We start from the raw sequence: 19526 nt of genomic DNA on the forward strand, positions 1-19526 counted from the left end.
AAAAAATAGTCATCATTTTCAATAAGATGAACTATTCTTGTAATTCATATTTTCAAATTGCTTCAATCCATGGATCTCTCCAGAGAATGGGCTCCCAGTAATTGGATGTTTTGGGTCAGCCTCTTTTAATCGGGGGAGAGCTTGGGTCAAACCAAGACCCGACTCTGCATACTGGATAAATGTGAGTCTAGAGATTGTATTCATAGGTGATCAGGGCCACTCTGGCTCCCCTTGAACCAATCCTGGCAGACACTTATTAACCTTCTAACATTTCTCAAGCACCGCTGGGTGCTTTCTGACACCCAGTTGTGAGACCCTGAGCAGGAAAGAGGGACTTTGTGCACGTTAGTGGTTGTCGTTGGTGCAAAGATCTGAGTCTCACTCAGACCCTCTTATGAAAAAAGGGTTCATTAAAAGGATACTGTGGATTAGAAATGGAGACGGCAGGGATCCAAGGCAGAAGTAGGACTCGCTATGCCCTCTTCCTCTCTTTCGTGGACATATAATCTCCACCACTTATATTTCTACTTATCTCTATCCATTTGCTCCTCTCTGCCACCTTGATTCCTCTGCTTATTTATGGTTTTTGCTTCTTTATGGCTTCAGCTTACATAAGTCTTGGTTGCTAATCTGAATGCCAGTTCTCAGAGGAGGGAACCTGATGGTCATGCTCATGGTGTCCCATGAGGCCTATCACAGGCTGTTGGGTTGGCTGCCCCTAGGGCCAATCAGCTGTGATCATATGACAGAGTCAACTCATGCTAGAGTGGCTAACATAAAGGCTGCTCTTTGGCAGAGGCTGGGAGCTGGGCAAGGCTACGTTGAAGAGAATACTTAGAGGAGCGTGGCCTGAGCCAAGAGCAGACAAATGCCTACTGCTGAGATTTAAACTATATCCTATAGAACAACGGTATTTGGTAATATGTCCTAACTGACAATCACATACATTTTTGTTGTTTCCAAATAAGCAATTCATTTGTCCCTTATGAAGGTGTCTGGGCCCCCTTACCTTCTATAGTTCCCCATGGCATTAGGCATTTCCTCGGGATATAGGAAGGGCCTGTCCTTTCTAACTTCCTAACAATGACCAACAGACAAGGCCTCACCAACCCCTATGGAGTAAGAGCAAAGTATACATCCTTATCTAATACATTTAGAGCTTTAATTTTCTCCCAGACATAAGTTTATGCCCCTATGTACAATTCTGGAATCCATAAAGCTCTGAAATCTTAAAAATTTTGATAACTCATTTGGGGAAAATCCTGATCTTACCTGAACTTCTTAGGTGGCCTACAGTCACTTTGATCTAACATGAGGCTACTTATGATCTTTATGTGAATATATATTCACTTAGTGTGGATGTATATTCATTTTTCTATGGAAATAGTAACAGACTTGATTATTGGTCATGTCTGTTGCAAGTATTTATGTAATATGCTCTAGGTACACTATGTTTCTCACCTTTTCAAATCAGAAAGATACCTCAATTCTATGATACAGCTGGCCTTAAAAGTTTCAAATAAGGGACTGTGCACCTGAACCATTAAAAGAAAGAAATAGATGTACTATAGGCAAATAAATAATAAAAGGGTGTCGAGTAGGAGGAGATGAAGAATAAATAAAGTTGAAATCTAAAAAAAGCATTAATATGGGAGACGGTACTTACTCTAGAATCTGGCATTACTTACATTTGCTCTCCCTCAGCCAAGTTTGCATTCCTATTTAACACTCACCTTTCTCTTCTCCCAAATGAAGAGATTACGATTAGATTATTTCTACAATCTCTTCCATGGTTACAATTCTATAATTCTCTGATTCTATTTCCTTTTATTGAAGCAGTTCTTCCCATCTGGCAGCAACCAAGATGAGGCAAATCTTTGTGAAGGCATTTCTGGTTTACATGCTACAGCATGGTCCCTTCACATTTCAAATAGTGTAGACGCAAACATATTCCTTTGACTAACCAATTTTTTTAAGTTTCCTTAAAAAGACTGAGCTATTTTAAGTGAGTTTTTACATTCAATGCTTGTATAATTATTAAATAATCTATTTCACTTCCTTCTCCATACGTGATGATTTCTATTTATCCAGCAAAAACGTAAAGAGAGAATATTAGCTCATTTGTAGAAGCTTGTTTGAGCCAGGACTCAGAATTGCTCACTCTTGACAGGTGTGCTGAGGTCATTTCCCTAGTTCTATTTTGAAGATAAAGTTCCTTTGTTACTTTGGATCATGGTTTGAATTAGGTTAACTTCCCTCTTTTTTTTCCCCTGATTTATATGATGAGGTGATTGCTTAAAGATGGCAATTCCCCTACAGTACCGGTCTTGACAAATGGTACCACTCCGTCATCTAAGGCAGAGCCCTGGGAATCATGCCGGATCCTTCCCTCTCCCTTACCACCCATGTGTTTAATTAATCGCCGAGGCCTGCTGAGTTTTTAAAAGTTATAATATGTTTCTGGCCTACAGAAAATCTGAGTGCGTAATATAAACAACACCCATGTACCAAACCTCAGGCTTGTGAAATTGTAGTATTTTGTCATATATAGGCACTTCGGTTTTTTGTTTTGTTTCTTTAATAAATAGAACATTACAGAAAAAGTTAAGACTGCCAGTGAACCTCTCTCTGATTTCATTCTCTCCTGTCCTCTCCCTAGAAAACCTCCATCGTGGTTTTGGTGCCTATAATTTCCATGGTGTTCGTACTATTATTATGTAGAGTATTGTGCTACATGTTTTTATATTAATATTTTGTCCTATATGTATCTACCTGCAACTTGTTTTTTCTCACTCCACACGGTTCTTGAGATCTATTCAAGAACTAGACATATAAGTCTAATTTATTCTTCTGAACAGCTATGTAGTGTTCTGTTAAATGAACATTGATGCAACTTATTCATACTCTTGTTAATGAACGTTTAGATCGTTTCTAATTTTTTGTCCATTACAGACACTGCTGAAATAAATATACATGTAGTATCTCCTTCTACAAGCATATATATGAGCTTATCTAGGGCACAGTGGACCATAACAGTAGTGTTCACACACTAGTGCAGCACAAAGGTGTCCTCTAAACGGGTACAAGTGTGCCAAGATTTTTATCTCCTCTTCTACAGGTGAGGCAGGTGGGCGAGACCTGACTCACCAGCAGCAGCTGGGCCCTGGGCTTGATTGGCCTCCTCCACTTTGCCCGTGAGCAGTATCTACTCTGATGTCAGGCACCAAATGAGTTGGCTTTATGTTAATTAACTCATGCAGTATCAACGAAAACCCTATGGCTTCTTGAACATTTCCTTACTTTCTGGTTTTCCCACTAATTTTAGCGTTCTTCAGAGGATGTCGCCTGCAACAGTTATTTCTGTAGTATTCTAATGGTGATTTTCCACTTCCTCATCTCATTTTAGTCAAGATAAACTTAAGATATTTAGGATTTATTATATTTTCCTTCACACGGGCTTTACTTATTTGTTTTAATTTCAAAATCGAATATGTTCCCCCCCAAAATACGGCTATAATAGAGACCTGGGCTTGAATTTCAATTTGACACTTCAGACTGTTTGATGTTAAGCCCTTCTGAACTTTAGTTTCCCTTGTATCACAGGGATATAAATACCTTACAAAATTATCAGGTCTAAGTGAATTATTACATGTGAAGTTCTTAATATTGAGGAAGAGAAACATTATCATTCTTGCTCCCACCAGCACTATGATTACTTTCCAGAGCCTGCTTTCTAAAGTGCAAATCCGATGATGACAAAACCTTGCTCAGGCTTGTCCTTTGCTGCCTGTCATTGTCAGCTGTGGCTCCCAAGCCTGATTATTAATCAGAATCATATGAGGAACCTTAAAAGATATACATTAACCCAGTCTTACAGAATGGAATTTTGGTGGGGTGGGTTCAGCCCTTACTTGTATTCTAGAGCAGGGGTCCCCAACTCCCGGGCTGCGGATGGTTACTGTTTCGTGGCCTGTTAGGAACCAGGCTTCACAGCAAGAGATGAGCAGCCAGCAAGCAAAGCTTCATCTGTATCTCCAGCTGCTCCCCAGCATAGCATCACCGCCTCAGCTCCACCTCAGATCATCAAGCATTAGATTCTCATAGGAGCACTGGTCCCTGGTGCTGAAAACGTTGGAGATCGCTGCTCTGGAGAGCTGAGACCAGGGGTCCACCACAGTAGACATGAGTCTGGGGCTCCCTCTGAAGGCTGTTAATGGGTCCTCACTCAGTGATTGCTGACAGTAATAAAGAGGGGACTCCTGCTCCCCACAATGAAATAGCAAGGTAGTGCCAAAGCATGAGATTTGGATTCAGGCTAATTGTTTCTACATATTTCATTTAGTGTCTGTGTGAAACAGCTTAGTCAGTTACCTTTTATATAGGGAGTATGTTCTTGGAGACCTTTTTAATTTCAAATGTGCACAGATAAAACTACTTTTTTAGTAGGAACAAATAGAATGAATGTTGTATGCATTTTCTTTAATGCTATATTTTGGTTCTTTTCACCTTTTAACTCCAATACTTTGCATAGTGTTCTCTCTCTCTTTTTGATTTGATATTCATGTATATTGTAAAACAATACTACAATAAGATTAGTTAAGATCTCCATTATCTCACATAATTACCTTTTTTTGTGTGGTGATAACATTTACAATTTACTCTCAACAACTTTCAAGTATATAATACAGAATCGTTTATTATAATCACTATACCATACTTTAGATCCCCAGAACTTATTCACCTTATAACTGGATATTTGTACTCTTTGACAGACATCTCTCTGTTTTCCCCACCCTCAGACCCTGGTAACCACCATGCTACTCTGTTTCTATGATTTTGGTTTTTTACTTCCTACATCTAAGTATTTGTCCTTCGCTGTCTAATTTATTTCACTTAACATGATGCCTTCAAGGTCCATCTATGTTATTGCAAATGGCAGGATTTTCTTCTTTTTTTGTGACTAAATAACCTTTATATATATATATATATATATATATATATATATATATATATATATATATATATATTACACTTTTTTTTATCCTTTCATTTGTCAATGGACTCTTAGGTTGTTTCCATGTCTTGGCTATTGTGAATAATGGATCAATGGACATGGGGTGTAGAAGTCTCTTTGAGATAGGGATTCATTTCCTTCAGATAAATACCCAGGAGTGAGATTTCTGGATCATATAGTAATTCTATTTTTAATTTTTTTGAGGAAACTCCATGCTGTTTTCCATTGTGGTTGTATCAATTTACATTCCTAACAACAGTGTACGAGGGTTCTCTTTTCTCCACATCTTCACCAATTCTTGTTCATTTTTGTCTTTTTGATAATAACCATTCTAACAGGTCTGAGATGATATCTTATGGTAGTTTTCATTTGCATTTCCCTGATGATTTGAGACATTGAGCATCTTTCGTGTACTTGTTGGCCATTTGTATGTCTTCTTTGGAAAAATGTCCATTCATGTCCTTTGCCCATTTTTTAATTAGATTATTTGTTTTGTTTTGTTTTGTTTTTTGTTACTGAGTTGTTGAGTCCCTTATGTAGATGGTTTGCAAATATTTTCTCCCATTTTGTAGGCTGCCTTTTCATTTTGTTGATTGTTTCTTTTGCTGTGCAGAAGCTTTTTAGTTTGATATAGTCCGCTTCTTTATTTTTGCTTTTATTGTTTGCACTTTTAGTGTCATACCCAAAAAATCATTGCCGAGACCAATGTCAAGGAGTTTTTCCTCATTTTTTCTTCTTGGAGTTTTATGGTTTGGGGTCTTAAATTTAAATCTTTAATCCATTTTAAGTTAGTTTTTGTAAGTGGTATAAAATAGTGGTCTGGTTTCATTATTTTACATATGAAGATAGTTTTCCCATCATCATTAGTTGAGGAGACTATCTTTTTCCCATTGAGTATTCTTGGTTGGCTCCTTTGTCAAATGTTAGCTGACTGTGTATGTGTAGGTTTGTTTCTGGGCTCCCAATTCTGTTCCATTGATCTGTGTATCTGTTTTATGCCAATACCATACAGTTTAGATTACTATAGCTTTGAAATAAAGTTTGAGATCAGGAAATGTGATGCCTCCAGTTTTGTTTTTTCTCAGGGTTGCTTTGGCTATGCATGATGATTTACAGTTCTATATTAATTTTAGTGTTTGTTTTTTAATTTCTGTGAAAAATGTTGTTGGAATTTTGATAGGGATTGCATTGACTCTAGAGATGGCTTTGGGTAGGATGGATATTTCTAATCCATGAAGATGGAATATTTTTTTATTTATTTGTGTCTTCTTCAACTTCTTTCATCAATGTCTTAGAATTTTCAGTCTATAGATTTCTTACCCTGTAGTTAAATTTATTTCTAAGTATTTTATTATTTTCGATGGTATTATAAATGGGATTATTTACTTCTTTTTCCGTAAATCATTGTTAATGTATAAAAATGCAGCTGGTTTTGTATGTTAATTTTGTATTCTGCAACTATACTACATTCATTTATTAGTTCTAATAGTTTTTAAAACCTTTTTTTTTGGAGTCTTTAGGATTTTCTATTTATAGGCTTACATCGCCTGCAAACAGAGAAAATTTTACCTTCGTTTCTGGTTTGGATACCTTTTTTTCCCTTGCCTTGTTGGGCTGAGCGTTCTCCTGTTCCTGCACTGTGTGGAAGGGGGGTGGCGAGAGAGGACACCCTTGCCTTGCTCCTGATCTTAGTGGAAAAGCTTCTACCTGTTCATCATTGGGTATGATGTTAGCCGTGGGTTTGTCATATGGCTTTTATTATGTTGATATAGTTTACTTCTCTGTTGGCTTTTTAGCCATGACTCTTTATATTATTTTTAGTGTTTGTTCTTATATTATAATAGGCATCCTTATTACAATCTACTTAGACTTAACATTTAATCGCTTTACATTTTATTATTTATATCTGACTTTTTCCACTTCATGAATGAAAAAAGTCACAACAGTTTAATTCTATTTAGGTATTTCAAGTTATTGTTTTTTATATCTTTTAATTCTTCATAAGTTATAAATCTCATCATAATGTTATTATTTTTACTTTAAAATGTTGGTTTTTAAAGGAGAGTAAGAAAAGAAAAATAGAATATCTTTTATATTTATTCATATATTTACCATTCCTTGATACTCTTTATTCTCTTCCTGTAGATCTTAATTTTTATTTTGTATTCTTTCTCTTCAACTTAAAAGACATGCTTTAGAATTTCTTGTAGTACAAGTATGTTGGCGATAATTCTCTTAGCTTTATTTCATCTTAATTTTAGAAGATTATTTTCCTGGATCTAGAACATATTCCATAGGGCTCCAATCTTTTAAAATGTATTCTAATTCCAAGGCCCGACCAGATTGAGGATAGCTGGGACACTTGTCATGGTCAGGGATTGGGGCAACAACTTTGAGGAACTAAGACTACAGATTTCTAGGAAAGATAAGGGTTGATATGGACCAACATGGCCTGACAAAACCGAGATGGATTAACGGGACCAGTGAGGGCTGATGTTGGTTGACGCAGGCTGACTTGGGTCATAACTTTTAAATCTCATTGATTCTATAGCTGGACAGAAACTGAAGGCTCCCATCACTTTATAGAGGAGAAAACTGAAGCGTGGATAGGCAATTTCCTCAGAATCACGTAAGTGTGTCATGCCAGAATCCAGGCTCTAGAATCGTGTCTTCTTTCTCCCAGGACTCTTTCCCTCCGTCTCGCCTGCCTCTGCATGGAGCCGAGGCACCAGAGTGCTGGCGGGGCTCAGCAGCACGTTCCTGAGCGCGTATGCATGTCCTGGCAAGGGCTGGAGCAGCTGTCAGGGCAAAGGTGATTCTAGGTTCTGAAGGAAATTTCTCATTTTTTCTGGGTTATCTTGGTTAAACCCCTGTGGGCAATGACCTTATAGCATTGTCAACCCTTGAAAAACAAGTGGCAAGAAGCACTCTTGGGGGTGCTGATAACCACCCCCAACTAAGGACAGCCAGATAACAGGCGAACAAGCTTGTGGACCACAGGACTTTGGGCATTTGCTATTAACCACATTTCCTGACCTTTCCCTGTTGCCTTTCCTTCTTGTTGTTTAGCTTTCATTTTCAGCCTTTTCTGGGTCACGAGGTATAAGATCAGGTATCTGACTATCCACAATGCTGGGATTTCCTTGGTTTGAATTCCATCCCACATGGTTCTATCTTCATATGTTGGTATATTTGTCAAAGATGCTCATTTACAATAATTTTGGTCCGCGACTTTGGAGAAACTGTCTTAGCATCATCATGACATGGTACGGTCATCATAAAGCAGTACGGAGCATGTCAGCAGTGCCCCACCTTGACACACCAGAGCACTACCTGTGCAGCCTTGGGAACCTCTGAGGCTTTGTGGACTCTGATTTGGAGCGAATTAGTGAAGGGTCGCCTTCCTCCACAGCTGGGTGAGGCACTCAGGGAGCCAGCCGCAGAGGAAAGCGGATGCTTCTGTTATATTCATTTTTAGAATTTGGTGTCCTTAATCTTCCTTTAAGGGAGCCCAGGGGCCGTCCCTATGGCGAGACACGTGAAACTTGCGCTATTAAGCCAGCTTCACAGTCTGAACATCTCAGAACTGCTCAGGAACTGACAAGCGCACATCTAGCTGGGTCTGCTGCCTCCTCGGACCTCACTCACTGCAGGAGGACATTCTTTTTCGAGTGATTATGGTCACTGCCAGGCAGCCATCAGCTCCTCAGCATCTTTCCCCTTTCTTTCTCCTCCTTTCCTCCCTCCTCTAGCCCCTTTCATTTATTCTTCTGTTTAGAATAACAATAATAAACTCCAAAAATCAAAGAAATATGAATAACATTGTGCTTTTAAACTACCAAACATTAAGAATAAGCTCCCCTCTTTTTCTCACTTTTTTAATTGTAAAATGCATTAACTTTATTTTAAAAAAGAAGTCTCATTCCTGTCAAAGTCAACCAAAATGAGAATGGTAATTTGGCCGATGTGTTTTCTTTTTTGTAGCACAATTTAGAAAATAACCAGTGGTCTCGTGTAAGGGACTGACTCTAAATACAATAGACAAAGGTTGGAGAAGCAGTTTAAAATTGATCAGGATCAGAGTGGCTGAGTCCAACTGCCTTCAATGGTAAAGTTTTGCCCTGAGCCTTGCAGATTTCGCCAGGATCCAAGAAACGTTATAATGCTAATAATAGTTAGCATCATTAAACACTTGCTATGGGCCGTGTGTGTTTATAAGTCTTTACATTTAATTTTCTGCCAAATGAAAGACCCACCCTGGAGCGGCCCTGGAATCTGGACTTAGTGCTTAATCTTGTTGCCCATCTGCGCCTCGCTGCACTTCACTGACTTCCTGGTCAGCCTCCGATTTCCTCCTCTGCCCCGTCCTTCTTGTTGTGAAGCCCACATGGTTATTTCCAGCTCTGCTTTTCCATTGCAAACTCTAGTCTTCCAGCTCTCTATCTCATGGCCCTCCTGGAGCAATGCTGCCTCAGACCAATCTACCAGTAATGACCCCCGTCGTCCAACTCTGGGACTTTCTCTCTGGCTCTACAGCTCCACTGAGAACCACTTCCTCCTACAGATGGGTTTGGACACCGGCAACTTGAAAGATAAAACAATAAACACTGAATATAGATGCATATGAAAAAACAAGTGTCTGAGACACAAACTATTTGTTTGTAAATGCTATGGCAATAGAGACTGCTAAAAAGTTCACAAATATGCCCACCAAATTTTATTGTCTCTTATTTATATACTGAGTTAAGAGGTTTACATTCCTAAATTGTTAGTGAAAAAGTCACTAAGAGAGTTTAAATCAAGCAAAGATGTGGGATAACAGCAATTAAAAGAGTGCCCTTTCCTAGTCTCCTCCCTTTGGTGAGCCCAACTGCAAAGTTAGCATTGACTTCTGTCATAGTCTAAAATTCCCCCTCTCTGTGGGTGCTTGTATTTGTGGAACATTCACCCAAAATAATAAGGTTGCACTCTCTCCTGGTGTTAATTCTGGGTTGTTTGGGAACCCAGCTTCTCCAAAGGAGTTGGTCTCCTGACTTTCTAGTAAAGGGTGAGAATAGATGTTTTTAAAAGGAGGTGCTGTACCTTTAAATTCTGAAAGTGAACTTGGCTCAGGAAGGCCAGCAGTCAAGGTCCAACCCCTAGAAGAGAGAATAGCTTCAGATTCTCCATCCTCAGTCTTTGCGAGGGGACGGCTGTGCCAGCCAGCTCAGGCGGGCTCCTGGCAGCATGGCAGCGAAGCTCGGGGCCCTCCTGCTGGTCCTTGCACTCAGCCTGGCACAGCCAGCCTCCGCCCGCCGGAAGCTCCTGGTGTTTCTGCTGGATGGTTTTCGCTCAGACTACATCAGTGATGAGGCCCTGGAGTCCTTGCCTGGTTTCAAAGAGATTGTGAGCAGAGGAGTCAAAGTGGATTACTTGACCCCAGACTTTCCCAGTCTCTCTTATCCCAATTACTACACCCTAATGACTGGTGAGTACCTCGTCCTTTTCTGGGTGGGGAGGGCAGGCTGGAGTCCAACGGGGAACAGTTAGCATCTGGCATCAGAGTCTTATTTAAATTTTCAGGTTTCTCTAATCTTTTGGGATACCAAAGACAAACAAGAAGTCTGTGTGCTTGGCCAAGATTTTTTTTTTTCATGGTTGTATTGTTCTCCAAAAGTTATTCCAAGGACTTGCTTTGGATTCTCAGTGTGGAGAACAGAGAGCCACAGGAATAGATGATTTAAAAAAAGGAGTTATTAGTTTTATAAATAAAAATTCTAGCTAACTTTATATTTTCTAAGTACTACTTTGAAACGTCAACAGGTCTTCATGTGTCTGTACCACATTCCTTCTGTCCCTTTGCTCTGCAGTCATCTGTCATCCTAGAGACCTTTTGGCTTCTTTATCCATGAGGTAGGCTATGAAAGTTACACATGGGATTCCTGTAGTACTTGGAGGAAGTTTTTCAGTCATATCCTGAAGTATTACTGAGCAATGCCACTTGCCCCTCCTTTTGCCTTTTTTAAAGGGCCGGGTAAAATAACGTGGAAAAGAAAAAAAAATTGTTGGGTAGTTCAGATTCCCATTATTAATTTCTGGCATGTGTTAAAAAATAAATAAATAAAGCCAGCTAACCTACCTAGACTGTGCCTGGTTTTGGGAAAGCTGGACGTTACCTAAAGATGACCTTCGTCTGGGATTGCCAGAACACCATAGTGCTTCCATGAACTTGACCTTCTATCTGTGCAATGGAACGTACTTTCTGCTCACACAGTTGGATCCCTGGCTTCCAGCTGGTTTTTCAGCTAACCTTGTAAGGGCCAGCAAGGCACTCTCAGAAAGAATTTAGCAAACTGTCCAGGGAAGCTGTTAAGAATGCACTGTTATTGCTGCTTATCCTGAACTTTGCTATGTACTCTGAGCACAGGGAAAATTCTATAAATTATGTTAACAGGAAGGGGATGAGAACTTTTTATCTCATTATGGGTTTCCACAGAATGACAAAGCCATAGGAGTCTGGAAAGACAATTGATGACTGTGACTTCGTGCATGAATACTATATGCATGTGTACATAAAAATGTCATAAAATTAAAGGGGAAAAGGATACTTTGGTGAATTAGAAATGAAAGCATAGAAAGAAAACAAAATGTGGATGCACATAATTGAAGAACGTATTGACTTATTTATTTATTTTTTTAAAATTTCCCCCCAATAAACAACTAGCGTCTCTAAGATAAAGAGAATATACAGAAGTCCTCCACTGCTTACTTGGCATGCTTCTCCCCTTGCAGGGGAGCAGTTTGCAGGCGGCTGGGTCACACATAGATGTTATTGTGCGTTGCAGCCCGACGTCCGTTCTGTCCAGGGAGTTTCACACACGCAGACCACCCCCACTCCAATTGCCTTTCAGAGCCTTGCTTGGAGACCCAATTCATAAACTGCCACGTGCAGCTTTCCCGATCTCATTGGAAAATGAACAAAATCCATTTTAGAAATTCAGACTCCAGTGAGTAAAAAGGGACCATTACAGTCTCCACAGAGAAAACAAGCCAGTGACACTACCTTTTGTTGGTCAGACTCTCATTCCTGATCTCGGCACAAGGAATGATTTTCACAAAGTCTCAGTCACGCAGAAACGCGCTTTCTGTTCAGAGACGGGCGTTTCCACTCCTCTTTTCCATGGTGGCACGGTGTAGTCCCACAAGTGTTTGACGAGGCTCTCACCTTCACTTTCAAACCAAGTCTAGCCAGAGGAAGGCACAAGACCTCCATATATGTTACGCCTGTATATTTTCAGATGGTAAAATGTATCCTTTGGAAAACGTAATCCACTTTGAAAGGCTTAAGTTGACTTTTCCCCTTTTACAGAAGCGACATTACACACAAGATGTGTCTAGCAAAGCTCATGTTCATGTGCAAGTGTCTCTGAGTATGACATGTCTTGCACCTACTGAGTGAACGTGAAGGCTTGGAGCAGGATTGCAGGCTGGGCGATGCCAGGCTGTGAAGCTGGTACCATCTCCACCATCCTGGGACTGATTTGGGGTTAAGTTTGTACTATTTTCCCCCAATATCCATGCTTATTTTTCTACCTGATGTTGAAAAATTCCTCTTTCTTTCTTTAAATAAAGGGGAATATAACCTTCGGGAATTATACTTAAACATATGGTTTAAGCATCAGAGCATTTTATGAACCAACAGAAGAATCATGCTAGATCCTTCTGGTACTAAAAGATATGACATTTTAGAATTCCTCATAATTCATAAGTGAGACTATGATGTCGCTTCATTATATGACTTGCTGCCCAAAAGACTCAAAGCCCGTGGAGTTCCTCTCTTTTTGTAGCGAGGAAGGAAGGGTCTCTGTTCAGGGATGGGTGTTTTCACCTGCAGCTGGAACACTTCGGGCGAGTCCCCACAGGGTCACGATGACCATGGAAGACTTGGGGCAGGCCGTCCCACTGCCCTGAGGGTCAGTTTTCTCAGCTTCTGGGTCCTACACAAGCCAGGATCTCAGGTGCTGCCCGATGCAGGCGTGAACATAAGCAACGTAGAGGGAATTAGAAACAGGACGGGCACGTCTTGAGACTCCTACATTAAGAAATGAAGCAAATGGCTGAAGCTCCTGGGAAGAAGAGTTTCGCGGGAAGCCATGCGGGGGCGATGAGGAATACACAGTCATGGGATTTGTGAAGCGCCTTGGAAATCATCTGACATGAGCCCACCGCGGCCGAGTTTATTTTCTCCTTCAAAATATATTTGTGTCAAAACAAATATGAACAAAAATTTTAGTAAGAATCAGGAAGATCCATCAAACAATTGATTACTGGGGACAAATGAATCTGAAAACAGAGCCTTTCAGCCTACAGCCATGCCACCCCAAATGCACCCAATCTCGTCTGATCTCAGAAGTTAAGTAGGGTTGGACCTGGTTAGTTCTTGAATGGGAGACTGCCTGGGAATACTGGGTAGGCTTAAACAAACAAACACAAACAAACAAAAACAAAAACAAAAACAAAACCCAGGGCGTTTCACTCAGGAAGCCTACATTCTAGTCGAGGAGGAGAGACACAGGTACCTACTAATATTGTAAAATGAATGACAAGAGCTGAATGTGTCCATCCAAAATTCGTAGGTTGAAATCCCAACCCCCTAATACTTCAGAATGCAACCTGGCATCCCAGCCTGCCCACTCCCAGCCTATACCCCTGCTCCAAGCCTTCACGTTCACTCGGTAGGTGCAAGACACATCATACCCAGAGACATTTGCACATGAAGACACTTGCCTTTAAAGAGGTAAATTAAAATGAGGAGATTAGAATGGGGCCCTAATTCAATATGACTGATACCCTTTTAAGAAGCAGGGACTCTAGGAACGTGCGTTCACAGAGAAAAGGCCACACGAGGACACGGTGGGAAGGCTGCCGCCTATAAGCCAGGGAGAGAGATCTCGCCGGAAATTAAACTGCCAGCACTTCGATCCCGGACTTCTGGCCTCCAGAACTGTGAGAGATAAGTTTCTGTTGTTAGGCCACCCAGTCTGTGGCGCTGTGCATGGCAGCCCTGGCAAACCGATACACAGAGGACCAGCGGTAGTTCCCTAATATGCTAGAAGACCAGAGGAGAGCAGAATTTTCTTCGTTTGAGTAGCGTGTGAAAGCATTTTGAAGCAGGTTGGCTCTGAGCTGGGATAAACAGCCACAAACATGTGTACATTGTTATATCTTACTTTCTGCATTAATTGTCTTTCTGAAGACCTATGTGTGGATCTACTTCATTTTGTTTAAAACACAAACACAGTGTGACTGTTATTGGGATGCTTTCTCTTTTAGTCTTTCCGTGGATCTTTTTGTAAGGTTATTCTCCCTTTGAGTTAAACCCACATTTGATTTAAGCAACATTTCACATAAAATCCATGAAAGAAAGGCAGTAACATTTTCAATCTAGCTCATGGGTAAGAGAAAATGCTGAGCATGTTTTGAAACAGCATAACAGCATCGTTTTGCCAAGGCCAATGGCAACATTTGTTTGTAATTCCTGAACACTCTTTTTTTTATTATTATAGTTAACATACAATATTATATTAGTTTCAGATGTGTAACATAGTGATTCTACATTTATATACCTTATGATGTGATTACCATGATAAGTCTGTTAACGGCTTATCACTGTGCATATGTACATACGCCCCATGGCTTATTTATTTTTTAACTAGAAGTTGTACATCCTATTCCCCTTCACCTTTCTCACTTATTCCCTCGCTCTCCCCCCCTTTGGCAACCATCAGCTTGTTCTCTGTATCTGTGAGTCTGTTTCTGTTTTCTTTGTTCATTTGTTTGTTTGTTTTTTTCAGATTCCACATGTAAGTGAAATCATATGGTACTTGTCTTTCTCTGTTTGACTTATTTTACTTAGCACAATACCCTCTAGGTCCATCCATGTTGTCTCAAATGGCAAGATTTCATTCTTTTCGATGGCTGAGTAATATTCCACTGTATATATGTACCACCTCTTCTTTATCCATTTGTTTACCATTGGGCAGTCTGATTAAGCTTTTGGGGAAAGTGGCCCAGAAATGTCCTGAGAGTCAGGGAAGCCAGTCTAATCTTCACTGAACATAATCTACCAGCAGACAAACATATGCTAACTTGAGTTCGCTACATAGTATGTTATTATCATTTCAACATTTAGAAACTAATAAATAAAGTGTGGCTAGGTTGGATGCTTTGCCCCAGACACCAACCAATGTTGGTACAGGGCTGAGATTGGAGGGGTGTTGTCAGAGGCCCAGGCCTCACACAGCAGGGCTCTGACCCAAGTCCTGGAATGCCCAGGAGATTGTGCTGTGGGCTCAGATCTAGGGACAGAGTTCTCCCCAAGACCAGTTCAGGAGGCAGCAATAACCCGAATATCGGTGCTTTATTAAACCTCTACTGGAATCAAAGCAAAACCACAGATATTAATTGCTTAGAATTAATATTTGTGCCAACATGTTTCATATTGCACTCCTAGCAATTACATGTGAAGCAAATTCTTCCTAGATATCAAGGACCCAACATTCTGGAGTAAGAGATTGCAGGGTAAGGTATGCTTTCCCCTGCTTTTGAGAAAATAACTGATTTAAAATAAAACTGGCTATCACTTGGACCAAAGGAAATTAATGCAGAAAACACTGAGAAATCATGTTTTGAGGGGGGGGGGGGAAGCCCGGGGAAGCCCACATCCCCAGTCTTCTAGAAAATTCGGGTTTCACTTAGGGGGCTGCCCGTGGGCCTCTGCACGCCCAAAGCACAAGCAGCATAGACACAGCCCCCAGGGCCCTCTCTCCTCTCCTTGGCCCAAGGTCAGCCTCTGCACGGGCACATTTGCCCCAGTGTGTTAGCTTCCTTAGATTTAGATTCCTCCTCAAGTGCATTATATCTGGCATGCCCCATACGTCTTCTCCTGTGCCCTGTTGTACAAAATCCAATCATGCTTTTGTTTTCGTCAGTGACCTCCTAGTCAAGGGTCAGTCCTCAGCTGTGATTTCATGCTCAGGAACAGCGTTTGGCTCAGCTCGTGCTGCTCCTTCCTGACAGCTCGCTCTGGTTAAGACCGTCCTCCCTCGGTCTCCTCTTATTTCACTGGCTGCTCTTGGGTCTCTTCTGTTGGTTTCGGCTCATCTTCCTGAACTCCCTTTCTTTGAGTAGGCTGTACTTTCAAGACGGATCTCGAAGTCTCTACTACTCCCACCTTCGTCACCAGCACCTTTAATTGCCTAGATCAGCGGTCCCCACCTTTTTGGCACCAGGGACTGGTGCTCCCATGACGATCTAATGCCTGATGCTCTGAGGTGGAGCTGAGGCAGTGATGCTCGCACTGGGGAGCGGCTGCAAATACAGATGAAGCTTTGCTTGCTCACCTGCCGCTCACCTCCCACTGTGTGGCCTTGTTCCTAACAGGTCACAGACGGGTACTGGCTGGGGACTCCTGGCTTAGAGCTTTCAAACAGCTCCTGCTCCCTCCACCCTCTCTGCCCTACAGCCTGACTCCACATACAAACCAGAGTAGTTCTTTTAAAACACATGTCTGATCATGTTGCTCCACTGTTCAAACCTTCCAGTAGATTCTGCTTTTACTCTGAGTAAAATTTAAAGTCCTTACAGAACTCGTCTCTCTTCGGCCTCATTCCCAACCACTATTCCCCTTGTTTCTTTACCTGTTCCAGGCATGTGGCCACCTCAGGACTCTTGAACTTACTCTTCCTTCTGGCTGGAATGCTTTTCCCCTGAAAGACTAGGTTTGCTCCACTGCTTTTCTCAGGTGTCCTCCCCTAAGTCCCTGTAGTGGATTTGCCTTCCCTGGCCACCCTAACTGAAAGAGCCCACATCGCTCCATCAACCTCTGTTCACTCCCTCTCTTTACTTTTCATCATAGCACCAATCTGATTATTCTGTCTTCAAATAAAATTTATTATAACGAAGGAGCATTATAACAATGTTTAAAACACTCAGTTTCAGAGACCATGATTATTATTTTGATTTTACATACTCCTAATCTAATCAGGAGGCAAAAAAAAAAATATTATGCTTTGTTTTATTTAAGCAAATAAGAGCCATTTAGGTGAACTGGTTACCTTTTATGTCTAGTCATCTTATATGTCTCAGAACATGTCTATCAATTTTGTTTTAAATTTTAACTCTGAAGTTGAAAGGAGAGTCACCCATGAGGAGAGGGATCAAAGGCCTGGGGTATTGGAAGTTAACTAGAACACAACTGTCAGCAGAGCCCGAGAGAGATTAATTCTAGTCAAGATCGCTGAAGCCAAGAAAGCCGAGGGAACAGCAAAGCATGAACAAGGCAAAGGGTTCAGAACCACGTGAACAATTGTGAGAGGACAGCGAAGGCCAAGCTGTGTGTGGTCCTGACTGTCAGACGCAGGGATGGGTCTGGCAAGTCAAAGGGTCAGCAGGGCCCTCCTCGTGTTCTCAGCCTCCATCCAACATTGCTCGAGTGAGCAGGCTGTCAGCACAGGCATCATGAGACTCTTTAGATATTTGAGTCTACGGCCATGCTACCCTGAACAAGCGTGATCCCATCTGATCTTGGAAACTAAGCAGGGTTGGGCCTGGTTAGTACTCGGATGGGAGACCACCTAAGAAGACCAGGTGCATTAAAAATGAAAAATAAGGGATGTAAGCTGACAAGGTCCTTGCAATCTGCGAGATCAACCAAGGATTGCCTTGCAGGAAACAAAAAACAACAAAAAAAAGATATTTGAAAACATGATATGGTGTTAGAGGCTAAACTATGTCCCCCCCACACCACCTAGAATTTATGTTGAGGTCATAACCCTTAAAACCTCAGAATGTGACTGCGTTTCGCAGATGGGGTCTTTCGAAAGGTAATTAAATATAAATAATGTCCTTATAAGAAGGAGAGATTAGGATGCATATGGACAAAGAGGGAAGGCCATGTGAAGACACAAGGAGAAGACAGACATTGCAAGCCAAGGGGAGAAGCTTTAGAAAAGCTCGATCCTGCTGACACCGTGCCTTCGAACTTCGAGCCTCCGGAATTGTGAAAAATAAATTTTTGTCTTGTCTTTTTAGCCACCTCGTCTGTGGTTCTCGGTTATGATAGCTTTTGGAAACTGATCCAGACAGGATGATGATACTAGGCTGCCGATGGAAGAATGAAGGGTTTTTTTTTTTAGACAGACCACTTCCTCTCCCAGACTTAATTACGGAAGATTTCTGGTGATTTCTGCCCTGAAAGAGAGGTAGTCGTGAAATGTTGGTTGCCCAGGGCTGCTGTCAGAAATTATCACAAACCGGGTGGCTTAAAACAATAGAAATTATTCCGTCACAGCCCCGGAGGCTAGCAACCTGAAATCAGGATGTCGGCAGGACCGTGCTTCCTAGAGGAGAATCCGACCCGCGCCTTTCTCTTAGCTCCCCGTGTTGCCAGCCATCTTTGGTATTCCTTTGTCTGTAGATATTTTGTGGCACAACTCTGGTCTCTGCCTTGTTTGTCACATGGCATTCTGTCTGTGTGTCTCTATATGTGTCCCCTGTCTTCTTATAAGGATGCCAGTCATATTGGATTAGGACTCATCCTAATGACCTCGCCTTCACTTGATCACATCTGCAAAGAACTTGTTTCCAAAGGCCACACTGACAGACACACAGATACAGAGGGATAGAACTTCAACACATTTTTTTTTTGGAAACACGATTCAACCCATAGTCCACGGTATAGCGGCAAGAGCTATGGAATTGCTACAGAAGACTTAATTGGATCTCTTCTGTTACTTTTTAACTTGCAGAATTTGGAACAGCTCTTTGGAGTTTTAATACAATTTATCGGTAGAATGGAGAAAATAAAATTACCCAATAGACTTGTTGAGAAACTTTGAGAAAAGCCAACATTCTAAAAACTGAACACTTTATCAGTAAGATTGGGCTAATTATGTTGCAGTAACAAGCTATATCGGAGGCTTACAACTAAGGTTTATTTCTGTCTCATGCATATGGACTTTAAGGACTAACTCCGGCCCCATTTCCTCTTCATTCTGAGACCCAGGCTGAAAAAGCAACTTCTAAATAAGACACGCCACTCACGTGGCAAAGGGAAAATGGCAGAACAATGTGATCTTGCTTAAGCCTTCTGCTCAGAGGTGCCACAGGTCACATCCATCACATTTCGTTGGACAAAACGAATCCTCTTGCCTAACTTGGTGCCGAAAAGTCTTTCCGAAGTGGGTGTAGGAATCATCTTTAACATTAATGCAATATGTCATAGACTCTGAATGAGTACTAGCTGCATTTTATAAGGAACTTGTGACTCTTAATAAAAATGAATGCAACTCAGGGGAGGGAGATATTATTGGGAGTTATAATGGTCTTGAACATTTTCATGAGAAGGTGAATCTGGAACTGAACATTGAAAGGTTTTTAGTAAGATGAATTTTAAGCCAGGTCTTGAGAAAAAAGACTGTGATGATGTGACAGACACAGAACAAGCAAACTCAGAGAAGCATTCACAAGACAG

General features: G+C 41.2%; 1 protein-coding gene and 1 pseudogene across 2 annotated transcripts in view; both read left to right on the top strand.

Moving 5' to 3' along the window:
* Window positions 1-10163: 10163 nt before the first annotated feature.
* Window positions 10164-19526, top strand: part of ENPP6 (ectonucleotide pyrophosphatase/phosphodiesterase 6) — a 93011-nt gene continuing 83648 nt past the window's right edge. Inside the window, exon 1 of one of the 2 annotated variants that reach the window (XM_016144001.2) lies at window positions 10164-10481. In XM_016144001.2, the coding sequence (XP_015999487.2) occupies window positions 10241-10481 (241 nt within the window). In that variant the 5' untranslated portion in view covers window positions 10164-10240. The remainder of the gene's footprint in view (window positions 10482-19526) is intronic. The other variant, XM_036228673.1, reaches the window with a different exon arrangement.
* Window positions 17535-17653, top strand: LOC118609740 (annotated as a pseudogene).

This window comes from Rousettus aegyptiacus, unplaced genomic scaffold (genome assembly GCF_014176215.1).
Source record: "Rousettus aegyptiacus isolate mRouAeg1 unplaced genomic scaffold, mRouAeg1.p scaffold_m13_p_11, whole genome shotgun sequence".
NCBI classification, from domain to species: domain Eukaryota; kingdom Metazoa; phylum Chordata; class Mammalia; order Chiroptera; family Pteropodidae; genus Rousettus; species Rousettus aegyptiacus.